General features: G+C 43.7%; 3 protein-coding genes across 5 annotated transcripts in view; 2 read left to right on the top strand and 1 right to left on the bottom strand.

The window, feature by feature from the left end:
* Positions 1-496: 496 nt before the first annotated feature.
* Positions 497-4,167, top strand: hspa5 (heat shock protein 5). The gene is made up of 9 exons (XM_003965156.3): positions 497-653; positions 1,139-1,288; positions 1,398-1,629; positions 1,715-1,849; positions 1,933-2,045; positions 2,131-2,521; positions 2,602-2,839; positions 2,937-3,104; positions 3,199-4,167. The coding sequence occupies exons 2-9, from the start codon at positions 1,170-1,172 to the stop codon at positions 3,762-3,764; spliced, it is 1,962 nt and encodes a 653-aa protein (XP_003965205.1). The 5' UTR covers positions 497-653; positions 1,139-1,169; the 3' UTR covers positions 3,765-4,167.
* Positions 4,001-6,337, bottom strand: rabepk (Rab9 effector protein with kelch motifs). The gene is made up of 7 exons (XM_003965157.3): positions 5,990-6,337; positions 5,759-5,913; positions 5,408-5,563; positions 5,112-5,276; positions 4,761-4,910; positions 4,531-4,680; positions 4,001-4,453 (listed from the first exon to the last, which is right to left on the bottom strand). Exons 1-7 carry the CDS (start codon positions 6,040-6,042, stop codon positions 4,260-4,262), a joined length of 1,023 nt encoding a protein of 340 aa, XP_003965206.3. The 5' UTR covers positions 6,043-6,337; the 3' UTR covers positions 4,001-4,259.
* Positions 6,338-9,225: 2,888 nt separating this feature from the next.
* rgs3a (regulator of G protein signaling 3a) overlaps positions 9,226-12,886 on the top strand; it is a 77,415-nt gene continuing 73,754 nt past the window's right edge. For all 3 annotated transcript variants that reach the window (XM_011604516.2, XM_029837269.1, XM_029837270.1), the window contains exon 1: positions 9,226-9,319. In XM_011604516.2, the coding sequence (XP_011602818.2) occupies positions 9,241-9,319 (79 nt within the window). In that variant the 5' untranslated portion in view covers positions 9,226-9,240. The remainder of the gene's footprint in view (positions 9,320-12,886) is intronic.

Genomic DNA, 12,886 nt, shown 5'->3' on the forward strand with positions numbered 1-12,886 from the left:
ACTTACATGTGTTTCTAAGTCTAAAATCACCAATGAAACACTCAGGCAATCCAGTTTATATGATGCAACAGCTTCTTTATGGATATTAAATCATGCATTACACAGGGTTTATACATTCGGACTCATTGTAAGTCATCATGACTATCTCTGACATGAAACCGTATCCATGCAGTTGCAATAATTAAAGGTAATTTTCAAACAATACGAATGGGGCTCTCATAGTGCGAACCTGCGTAAATTTCAGATGTAGATAATGATTAAAATTCACATTTCCCCTTCTCTTTTCCTTATTCTTAAGAGTGGCGTGTCGCTTCCCCAACGGCGATGGACAATGTGTCTGACGGTCAACCAATCAGCGTCGGCGCAGTCGGCCAAAAACGTGACGTCACGTCGGCTGTGCGCGTGCAAATCAGCGTCGGCCAGCGTGCCGGGCCAAACCAATCACCGCCTTCCAACGAGCTGCTAATCAGCCAATCAGAAGCCTCCACGACGGGGAAGCTGTGACAGCTTATATATGGACAGAGCTCATTCAACAACAGTTCACTGGAGTTAGCAATAGAGGAGACAAACTGAAAACCACTCTGCTGGAAGAGCTTACTACTGTTCTAAACATCTCCAAGGCCATTAAGCCATTGAAAGTACTGCATTTTAAGGTATGTATCCATATGTAATTGCATTTGCAAGATTCATTTTCTTCAAGATCGGAAACTTGCCAGCCATTTTCTGTGTCAACGATGTGTTTTACGTGATCGAGCTTTTTAAACTGTGTCTCTAGATTTCGATTGCTCGCTAAATAAAAAGAATGCTCTTTAAATTTGCTAGTAACAAAGTAATGCTACCTTCCTCGAAGGAACGTTAGACACGCTATAACGTGGTTAGCTAGCATAGGCTACCGCCGGCGGATGGACCTCATCCGTTAGTCAGAACACCCAGTGGTGCTCCACCCTTTTTAAAACGTCCTTTTCCTCAGCTTTCGCTACTTTACGGGAAATATTCACTACTTGCCCCCGCGTTTCTCAAATAACTGGATTACATGGAATGCTGGCTTGGAATCTGGTCCTACTTGAAGAAAATTTGAGGGCACGTGGCACGTCATCAACGTTAAGTCTAATTTTTATGGTTTTGTGTTGCTTTTCAGATTTCTTGGTATATCTGACCTGCACCCAGCAATGATGAAGCTCTTGTGGGTTGTAATGCTGTTGGTCGGCACCGTGTTTGCCGATGACGACGACAAGAAGGACAGTGTGGGGACTGTGGTTGGAATCGATCTGGGTACCACCTACTCTTGGTAAGAAATAAAAGCTGTAGTTGGTAGATTAAACTTGAGCACAATGTGACTGCCGAGTCCTGCAAGCCTTGGTCACGTTGTTCATGGTTTCCAAATGATTTCTTTGTAGCGTTGGCGTGTTCAAAAATGGCCGTGTGGAAATCATCGCTAATGACCAGGGAAACCGCATCACCCCATCTTATGTGGCCTTTACCAGAGAAGGGGAGCGTCTGATCGGAGATGCTGCCAAGAATCAGCTGACCTCTAACCCCGAGAACACCGTCTTTGATGCAAAGAGATTGATTGGTCGCACTTGGGGTGACTCGTCTGTGCAGCAGGATGCTAAGTACTTCCCCTTCAAGGTAAGATTTCCTAATGCTCTAGACATTTGCATGTTGTAAGTTTTTGTGAGTGATGTGGATAATAATGAGTTATCATCTTCCTTAGATCACTGAAAAAAAGAGCAAGCCCCATATTCAGGTTGACATTGGTGGCCAGATGAAGACATTTGCTCCTGAAGAGATCTCTGCTATGGTGCTGACAAAGATGAAGGAGACTGCTGAGGCTTATCTGGGCAAGAAGGTACAAAAATGTCAAATAATATACATAAAAGAAAAATCATGAAACAGGAATAACTTAATTGAATGTGTCACCTGCTTTCTTAGGTTACACATGCTGTAGTCACTGTTCCTGCCTACTTCAATGATGCCCAGCGTCAGGCCACCAAGGATGCTGGAACCATTGCCGGTTTGAATGTTATGAGAATCATCAATGAGCCGTAAGTGTCTTGTGAAGAGATCATTTGCAGGAAATTCTAAACCAAAGAAAACCTTCCCGTCATTAATGTATTATTGATATTTTAGAACCGCTGCTGCCATTGCTTATGGTCTGGACAAAAAGGACGGCGAGAAGAACATCCTCGTGTTCGATCTCGGTGGCGGCACCTTCGACGTGTCTCTGCTCACCATTGACAACGGTGTGTTTGAAGTGGTGGCCACCAATGGTGACACTCACCTTGGAGGTGAAGACTTTGATCAGCGCGTCATGGAACACTTCATCAAGCTATACAAGAAGAAGACTGGCAAAGACGTGCGCAAAGACAACCGTGCTGTCCAGAAGCTGCGTCGTGAGGTTGAGAAGGCAAAGAGGGCCCTGTCTGCCCAGCACCAGGCCCGCATTGAGATCGAGTCTTTCTTTGAGGGAGAAGATTTCTCCGAGACACTGACCCGTGCCAAATTTGAAGAGCTTAACATGGTAAATCTCTTTTAATGAGCTCATTTAAACATTATATTATGCTACTTTACAAACTTAAACTAAACTCTTTGTTTCAACAGGACCTGTTCCGATCCACAATGAAGCCTGTGCAGAAGGTGTTGGAAGATTCTGACCTGAAAAAGACTGACATCGATGAGATTGTCTTGGTTGGAGGCTCCACTCGTATCCCCAAAATCCAGCAGCTGGTGAAGGAGTTCTTCAATGGCAAAGAGCCATCTAGGGGCATCAACCCTGATGAGGCTGTGGCATATGGAGCTGCTGTGCAGGCTGGAGTGCTCTCTGGAGAGGAGGATACTGGTGAGTCAGTTGTCATTTGAATTGTTTTTTTTCTTTTTTCCCCCCCCCCAATGGGCTTGAGAACTTTAAATTCACTAAATATTTTCCTCTCTTGCAGGTGATGTTGTTCTTCTGGATGTCTGCCCCCTGACCCTCGGTATTGAGACTGTTGGAGGCGTAATGACCAAACTGATCCCCAGAAATACTGTGGTACCCACAAAGAAGTCTCAGATCTTCTCCACAGCTTCAGACAACCAGCCTACTGTCACCATTAAGGTTTATGAAGGTAAGTTTGAGATTTTGAACCCAGTCATTTGTATTTCAGTCATCTGCCTACAAAAATAAAGTTTCACTTTTATACTTTTCTTCCCCCCCTTTAGGTGAGCGTCCTCTCACTAAGGACAACCACCTGCTGGGAACATTTGACCTGACTGGCATCCCTCCTGCCCCTCGTGGCGTACCGCAGATTGAGGTCACATTTGAAATCGACGTTAACGGTATCTTAAGAGTCACAGCTGAGGACAAGGGCACAGGCAACAAAAATAAGATCACCATCACAAACGACCAGAATCGTCTGACGCCAGAGGACATCGAGCGCATGGTGAACGACGCAGAGCGGTTTGCTGACGAAGACAAGAAGCTGAAGGAGAGGATTGACGCCCGTAATGAGCTGGAGAGCTACGCCTACTCGCTGAAGAACCAGATTGGTGACAAGGAGAAGCTCGGTGGCAAGCTGTCGGACGAGGACAAGGAAACCATTGAGAAGGCAGTGGAGGAGACGATCGAGTGGATGGAGTCTCATCAGGAGTCTGAGACGGAAGACTTCCAGGCCAAGAAGAAGTCGCTGGAGGAGGTGGTCCAACCAATCATTAGCAAGCTGTACGGTAGCGCTGGTGGCCCCCCACCTGAGGCAGATGGTACACAAGAAGAAAAGGATGAGTTGTAGGAAGGTTTCAAGTCAACATTTGTCACCCCTTCACTTCTAATGGCAATTAGATGTACATACTGAACTAACGGGACTCAATCATGAGAGGAATGAGTGGGTCGGGGTGGCGGTAACAAGCAACTTCCTGAAGCTCCTAAAAGACTTTTCATTCAGGTGTGAGGTGTTCTCTTCGCAATGAGGCGGAGGTATTCATCAGCCCAGATGAGGCTTGCTGCTGTTCTTAGGCAGTTCTGTAGTGGGGAGGTTTTGGGAGGGGGGGGGGCGGGCATGTGTTTTGGGGTCCACCAAGCTTGATGTCTAGGTAACGAAGGGCTCGATATGTTGAGACAATGTCAAGTTATTTATTGAATCTGGTCATCGTACTACAGGAAGACATCACTAAAAATAAATGTTTGATACAAAATGTTACTGTCTGGCTCTTTATTACATTTTACTGATGTACACTGAGTATACAACCTTTGAACTTTCATTAAACCTGTATTGGTAAATTTACTTTCACGATACCACAGTCACAACACAGTCATTATGAATGACGCCCTGGGTGTCCATCCCTCCAAACACAAAGGCCAGGTTCACAGTCCTGGTGGCTTCCTCATCGCACACTTTCCATGGCAGTAAACACATGGAGTGGTCAAGGCGGTTGGGAGGCTTATCCCCTTCAAACTTCACAAGTGTCCATCTGCATTGTTCTTTAAAAAAACAGTATAAGATCATTAGACTGACCTTTGGCTTTTACTCGGAACTGACGTGGAAAATAAGTGAATACCTGCATTGAATCTATACATAGAATTGGTGGCTCCATCAACAGTCATTCCCCCAAAAATGTAGATGTTCTTTCCCACCAACACAGCCGAATGGGCTGCTACTCCCTGTGGGATGTCTCCTTTGGTCCGTAGCTTTTCCCACATCATGTTCCCTTGAAATAGACATGAAAAACAATTTTTGGAATCATTTGAGGGAAATAACAGGCAGAAAACTAACAAAACTGAGACCTACTTGTGTCCAATGAGAACATATCATTGTGGAATTTGTCTCCAGACATGCCTCCATGAATGTAAATTTTTGGACCCAACGCGATGATGATGTGGCCATGTCTTGGCGGGGGGTGTTTTCCCTGGGTTTCTGGCTGGGACCAGGCAGCAGTGGCTGAGTGAAGACCACAAACGAGCATTAATGTTGTAGCTCTCTTCAGGATTGTCTTTTTGATGAATCGCTGTAGGCTTTTCATACTTGCACAAAAAATACAATGTGCAACCAAAAACCAACTGAGAGCACAACTAAAGTAAAATGACTGAACTATACCAGCCAGCTTTTGTAAGATTTAAACATACTTGACATATTGCAGACCTGTATCCAAGACGTGAAGTTTGGGGTCTGAGACAGGGGAAGCTCCAGCCTCTCCTCCAGAGAAGACATACAGTTTGTCCCCTAAGGAGGCTGAGTTAGTGTGGTATGTTCTGGGACAGGGTGGACTGCCATTCACCACTACTTTCTTCCATCGAGACCCGCTATCTGGTCATACACAAACAGACTGGATCACAATCTTTGTTAACGTTATTGTATGGTCAAAGCACAGTAACACTGACTATTATTTATCTATGATATAATAAGAAAAAATGATTATTTCATCTGCAGCAGTTTACCATTAAGCTGTAATTTCTGGACACAGTTGCGATTTCCAGTCTGCTGCGCACCCCCAAACACCCAGAGGGTCTGTGGGGAGCTTGCTGGTACGAAGCTGCAGTGTTCATATCTTGATTCCAGACTCTCCCAGTCCGGGATGTCCCATTCGTGATTATCTGGTAAGGAAAAACAAAAGATAAGGGGTACACACAAATGAGATTTAGCCAGCCTAGCCCTTCAGTTGTCAGTCATAGGGACTTAAAAGTAAATGGAAAACAGTCGAAAACGTCCGCGAGTGATGGCTGTCAGTTAAATAATTTAGGTAAACATAGAAATCACACATCTCATGCTTTCCACAAAGATTCCTTTACCTAAATTAATGATGTGTGAATCTGAGAAACTACCACTGGGGTTAGCTCCCCCAACAATAATTATTCTTCCTTTTCCTTCATTCACAGATGGAATAAATGTACAGGTGTGACCAACACTAACACCTGGAGCGCTGCCCCTGGGGATCAATGAATACCTGTTGAAGACAAAACGAAAATCTGTAAAATGGAAAATTCTTGCATCATAAATATGAATAAATGAGATTAACGTACCATATTCCTTCTTTAGGTTTATCTAGTGCTTCAAGGACCGGGAGAAACTCCATGACAATAAAAATGTCTATGGTACAAAGAACTTAAATATTAGTCTTTATATATTTCATATCTTCATAACTCTAATACATCTCAAGATCAGAAGCTCCCAAGATAAATATGGCTAAATTGAAATGATATAATATCAATAATTAAAGATCGAAAGCAGGCTGAAAGGCACACTATCCTAGTTTTGGAATATATTCCCAATTACAGAATATATATTTAGTGATATTTCATGTAAGTAGTTTAGTTTTTAGAAAAGCTATAAATGTTAGCGGCTAGCCCAAAGGAAGTGCTTCCCCTTTTCTTTTTGCACTTCCGGGTTAAATTAAAAAGAAAAGGCAAAACTTAAAATAGACAGTTCAAGTACAAAAGTGGTTTTAATTTTTAACATATGTTACGGATCCTATATTGGGATTAATTAACGATAGATTTTTTTTGCCCCAAAAACATTTTTTGGGTAAATGTCTTGGGAATGTCTCAATTAAGTCGTGTTATACCTTTTAAAAATGCACTGTCGTATGAGTGGCAAGAGATGAGTTCCATCTTTACTGTACCTGACACAGTGCTGCCCTGTCACAAAGGTTCCACTTCAATTCGTTCCCGCAGTGACTCTAATGCTAATCTAATCTAATAAAAACAAAAATCCATAAAATTAACGTAAAGACGTTAATTTATGGAGTTTTTTTTCTTCAGAAATCAAGGTAAGATTCAAAGATACAAATTATCAACGCATATGAGTAAATGTCATACATTTTCAACATAAGTAGCAAATGAGACTAGTTCGGCTTGTCAGATGTTAACCTCTTTTAAAAATATAAAATGTGCGCTTCACACATTGTCCACTAGGTGGCAGGTTTGTCCCTGTATTGAAACTAGAAGGCGTCTGCATATTTGACACGCAATCGTCTATAAACCTGTGGGTTAGAATGAAAGATATTATTTACAATGGTGCACTTTTCAACTCTATTTTACATGTCATCTTTTTATATCATTTGGAAGGGGACATCCATATAAATAAGCAAACTGTGGCCCTACAAAACATTGACTTGATTTTCTAGATTAAGCAAGAATCAGTAATAAAGTCGAGCTAAAATTCAGACACTTTCCAGAATTTTACCACTTTATTAAATGAAGCTGTGAACAATTATTACTCCTGCAGGAGCTTCATGTATGTAAAATAGCAAATTGCAAATTCATTCTTACCGGCCAATCAATTGCTTGAACTGAAAACCTTTTATTTTTTACTGATAATAAAAAGGAATAATAGCACAAAAAGGATGGAGCAAGGATAAGCACTTTGTCATCTGTACTTTTTTTTGGCAACTGTTCAGAATAGTAGGACAATTTTTCAAATAGATTATTTTAGTCCTTCATCGAAATTTTTGTACTTTCTCTTTTTTCCCTCTCGCATGAAAGTCCTTTTGTTATGGCCAGAGAGGTAATTTCTGTCTCCATCCAAATCTCTGTTAAACACTCCCCTTCCCACCACAGATTAATACATTCTCCATTTATAAACTGATGTAGACTTGCAAAAGTTTATTCTTATCTAAAATGAATGACCTCCCAATGATGGAAAGGTTTGGTCTAATCAAAATAATGCAGACCCACTTATACTGACAGAATTGTTCATTGAAAGTAGTTTTGGTTTATCAATCAATATTAACATTGAGCAGCAACCACAGAGATAATAATTCTTTTTTTTTTGCTCCCTGTCTTTGAAAGAATTCCCAGATTTTTTTTGACAGTCTGGACGTCTCTGCGGGCGTTAAATGTCAGAACTTTATACTCAACTGCAATCTTCCCCCAGAAATTGAAAAATCATCACCTCTTGGGAGTTGTCCCTCTCTTTCCTTCTTATCTCTTAATTAAGTCCACCTCGTGCTTACAGTTGTACAGTTTGTTTGTCTTGTGCAATCTGGATGTCTCCACAGGACATGTCCTGATCGTAGTTGACGCTGGCAAGTGACGGCTGGACCAGTCGTGTGGGCCAACCCTCACCAGGCCATGCCACAGTAGCTCTATCTGAGCGGTTTCCTCTCCAGGGAAGTGGCGTTTGAGAGAACTCCTTTGTTTTTTACTTCACAGAAAAGATAAGAATCAAAATGAATCAGGGACTTTTCTTTTTCCTTTTCTGGCAGCTCAGATTTAGAGGGGGAAAGATGATGACTGTTTTAAAGTGTGGGCGACGGGACGTCGTGTGAGGGAAGCAGAGACAGTTTGTGTTTGAGCCTTCAGCTTGTTGCAGTTCATATTTAAACTGGTTCTGAAGTGCACGCTTTGCTCTCGGACCCCATTAACCACTTAGCCAGGCTTGATCGGCTGTTTTGGAGATCGGCCTGCGTTGTGGTAATCAGGATTAGCGCAGAAGTTCATCTCTGGGTTACTGGTACACCGCCGCTGGGCAAGATGTCAGAATAATATGCTGCAGCTCTGACTGTCGGCTCACATTTCACCTCGAGGTGTGCTAAACCACACTGGCAAATAATCTGGATTATTGCCTCTGTTTCAGATCTCTTTCAGTGCTCACAGTCACAGATTAATCCGTGATAAAAAAAAAACAACAACCCGTTTTTAATCTTTATTTTGGTTATTTGAGTGGCCGGCTGTCTGCATTTTCTCTTGAACAAAGGAGGAGTTGTGAATAAAAGTTAGAGATGAAACACTGGCGATCGCAGGATCTTTAGGTTACATTTCCAAAAGCTACGGTGATTTTCCTGGCATTGTCTTTGATGCGCTCTGCCATAAAAAAGCCAATTGGAAATACCAGAAACTGTTTTCAGAACAGGAAGTGTTTCTCTTTTTTGGGAAAAGATGTCGTTTCCCTCAGACAGAGATCAGTCTCCCACCAGTGGTCGACTCATTAGAACAATACAAACTCCACCGACTTTAATTGGTGCATGGGAGTCGCGCAGAATACATTTTTCTCCTCTTTTTTCCCCCTGCTGCTCAGATCACAATTAATTCACTGTACGCCCGTCACCAGCTAACACCGCAGGCGGATCGTTGTACAACCAGTAATAAAGTGCCCTTCGAAATGTTCAGGTCATATTCTGTGAGGGCTGTTGATAGTAACCCACCACTGAACAATTGATATTAGAATCTCTCTCTCTCTCTCTCTCACACACACACTCACACACACACACACACACAGAGGTGTTGAGTTTCAGCTGGTGTGTGTGAGAGAAGCTACCTGCCTGTTCTCAGAGATGACCTGTCACAGAGCTTACCTGCGGAAGCCTCCGGCCGGCTCCCTGGAACCGACCTCTTTTCTGCTCACGACTCACGGTGGGTTTGATTCCTTCTCCCCTTTTTAATATGGAATAAAAGCCTCAGTATTTTCTGCTGCGGCTTTGACCCGCGCAAGCACAGTTTCCGACACGACGTCAAGGAGATTAACAGTACAGGAAAGTGTCCGTTTGTCTGTTTGCATGTGTGGAACATGATATGAGGAACATGTGACTGTCGGCGCCAAGCGTAGCAACGAGCCTTTGGCCCCCTAACGAGGCTCTCCTGAGCTATCTGGTGACACCCTGAATTATTGATATGGATTTTTCCACAGGGCCACAAACCAATTTGTGCCTTTAAAGGAGTAAAAGTACAAATAAAGAGTTTTCTTGAATGGGGGGGTTGGATCAGGTCAGGACGAAGGTCCAGAAGGAAGTACTGATTTGGCTACACCATTTCGTTGTTGGCGGCGTCATTTTGGCTGCCTGATTGCTCCTCATCCCTCTGGGTTGCTGCTGTCCTTCATCAAGTGCGAGGGGAAGAGCTCCATTTTAGCCGCAGCGTCGAGCGCCTCACACCTTCATCCCACATGTTGCAATGTTATGCGGGATCCGCCCACTTGCTGACTGGTTGAATTAACTTTGAGGGGGTGCCCTTTCCAAACTGGGTCAACCAGCGCCATGAGCTGAACTTCTTCCGGAAAGCATGTGCATCTGCGCCCTCCCCCCAGGAAATGATGCAGCAGATCTGGGTGCAGCTCCTCCTTTCCTCGTTTGCCTCGTTGGCGATTTAAACTCGCAAATATGTGCATCTGCCCCTCACGTGTTTGTGGCTTTGTTGGGAAGCGTTCGGCTTCTGCTTCGTTCCGGTCACAGAGGTTTCAGTGGCGAAGAAGCCACGACGCAATAATGCGCCTAAACCGGATGACAGACGCAGAGATTTGCACCGAGGCCAGCAACAACTGGAGTGCAGATGTTTCATTTTCATGCCTGTAAGCAACAAATACCAGTTCGGGTCGGCTTTGGCGCTGAAATTTCTATTCGCGGAGCTGCCAAACGAGCAGGTCCAGCTGTATTTTTTAGCCTGTCTCGGCCCTTTTTTGCGTCTTTCTTTCCCTTTTGGTCATGTAAAACGCGGCACCAAGTTGCTGCAGGCAGGAGGCGGGGGAGACGAGTCCTGGAGACACCGGGAGAGTTGGACAAGGCTTTAACCTCAAAGCTGTAGCGATGCTTATTAGAGGCTCCTCCTGTTCCCAAAGGACAATGAGAAACAGGTTTCAAATTTGGAATGAAGACGAGGCCTTTCCATACAGAAGCGTGACCTGACACGGCCTTTTGAGGAGACATTTTAGACCAGGCATGGGCAAACTAAGGCCCGGGGGCCACATGCGGCCCGTTAAACGTTTTAATCCGGCCCGCCAAACTTGAAAAATTAAATGAATAAACCTTGTTAATGTTAAATTTTCACTGCAATTCTGGTGTTTTCCCACTAGAAAAAAGACAGTCAGGAGGAGAGTGATGGTGATATCCTGAAGGATAACAGAACTTTCAGTGCTTTAAAATAGAAATGGTTATTCATTTTTTTTAAAAAGGCACATTTTATTCATTTGATTTTAAGTGTTTTAAGACTCATTCCAAAGTCAGATATTTTGTTGTAATGCTTCTCTTCATTTTCATTTGAAATTAAAGCACATGTTTTCTCCATATCCCAAGATGTGTATTTTTTCTCCAATGAGGTGAGGTTACCAAAGCACTCCATCCATCCATCTGCTCCTGGTCCGGCCCCTTTGCCAAATGTTAGAACCCATTGTGGCCCACGAATCAAAATGTTTGCCCACCCCTGTTTTAGACTATAATATTTTCAGGAGAGACACGACCATTTCCAGCTCCTCTGGCTGCTGCCGGGGTCAAATGGTTTTAAGTGTTATTTCCATGAGACAGGAACTGCCTGCAGAGGGGATCAAATTACACGTTTGTTGACGTCCTAGATGTTGATGCGATTGAGGGACACTCACATGACCTCTCTGAGGAAGATTTTCCTCTGTTTTTATGTCAGTTGTATCCTTATTTCTACTGAATCATTTTTTTGGGGGGGGCGAGCTGGTCAATGTCTGCGTCCGCCTGTTTGGGATTAAAGTGCATTTAGAATGATTAAATATAAAAAAACACAAACCTGAGCCATTTATGAATTGGAGACAGATGTTCTTTTCTCGGATCTCACTGTCAGGTCGAGTTGGTGTCTGATAAATGCCTTCATGGGGGGCATAAAACCTGATGCACTTTCAATCGAGGTCTCAGCATCACAGCTGATGCAGTGATGGAACCCCCTCCCTATTAAAAGTCAGAATTCTGTTCTCACAGAAAGTGTTGCCAAGTGCAAGTGGAGCCCAGCCTCTCTTCCTGCGGCTTTCTGCTGGATAATGGACACTCATAATGTCTCCTAAAAAGAGACGACGTCCGCCTCGCTTGGCCTTGGAGGTTTCTGCAGGGAACAGGTTTTTCAGATGTAAATGTGACAAATCAACAGCAAAGCCTATTAAAGTGGAGAAACACGGAGTGGGAGGGTCAGGACAACAAAGAACCACACACACACACACACACACACACGCGCACACACACACACACACACACACACACACACACACACACAGATAAACTGCATAACCTTCTCACCCGCGACAGTCTGCCCTTTTCTCCTGTTTGTGGTATTTGAAGATGCATTCGGTGGCTGCACCCGGGGTCTCTGCAGAACGAGTATTTTGCCTGTCTTTTTGAAATCAAACGTGCCCTTTCTCATTCCCGACATCGAGTCAGGACTTCCGCATCGAATGAGTCTGCTCAGGTGATGGCGACATCCGCAGGTCTCTGCCAAGATGGCAAAACTGGATGATTTGTTGCCAGACCGCTACTAAGAAAAAAACAATAGTTTTTCCTTGACCAGTGGCCATATAGCACCTTTTGAAGCATCGGTGAATGCCAATTAGCCTCAGTGTGGGGTGAAGGGTCTCCTGCTTTCTCCAGGTGCTCTGGTTGCCTGCCTCAGTCCCCAATCATGCCTGTTAGCTTGCTTGAAGACTCAAATTGCTGCTGTTTGCTGAGCATGTCCTCCATCAGGCGGTGTGTTTCCCGAGAACAAAGGTTGCATCCAGTCTCCAAAACCCCCAACTTTGGGATTTAAGAGTTTGTTAAGCTAATTTGTTCATTTTATGCGGATCACTGTAAGGGTCGTTGACAGTGTATTTGCATTCCATGTTTTTTTGTTCCTGCATGTATTATCTGACAGTGTTGTTGGGTTTGTCATGCTCTATTAATTCCCTCCCTCTCTTGTCTGCACACTGTTGTTCAGTCCGCAGCCAAAAAAAACTCTTTTCTATTCATTCCTTTCTTCTTTCCCCCGTTGTCTTCAACGATGCCAGCATGTTTATTATCCATTGATCAAGTGTCCCCCCCCCCCCCCAAATCTTTTAGTCTGCGTAAATCATTGGCAGCTTTCTTCCCTGTTCCAATAATGAAAGAAATCCCCTTTAAGTGATCAATATACACCACTTACTACTATAATTCCTGTTTACCTAATCTATATGCATCTCACGGCAGTGCTGTGCAAGACACCACACTGGATTATCCTTAA

This window comes from Takifugu rubripes, chromosome 6 (genome assembly GCF_901000725.2).
Source record: "Takifugu rubripes chromosome 6, fTakRub1.2, whole genome shotgun sequence".
In the NCBI taxonomy this organism is placed as follows: domain Eukaryota; kingdom Metazoa; phylum Chordata; class Actinopteri; order Tetraodontiformes; family Tetraodontidae; genus Takifugu; species Takifugu rubripes.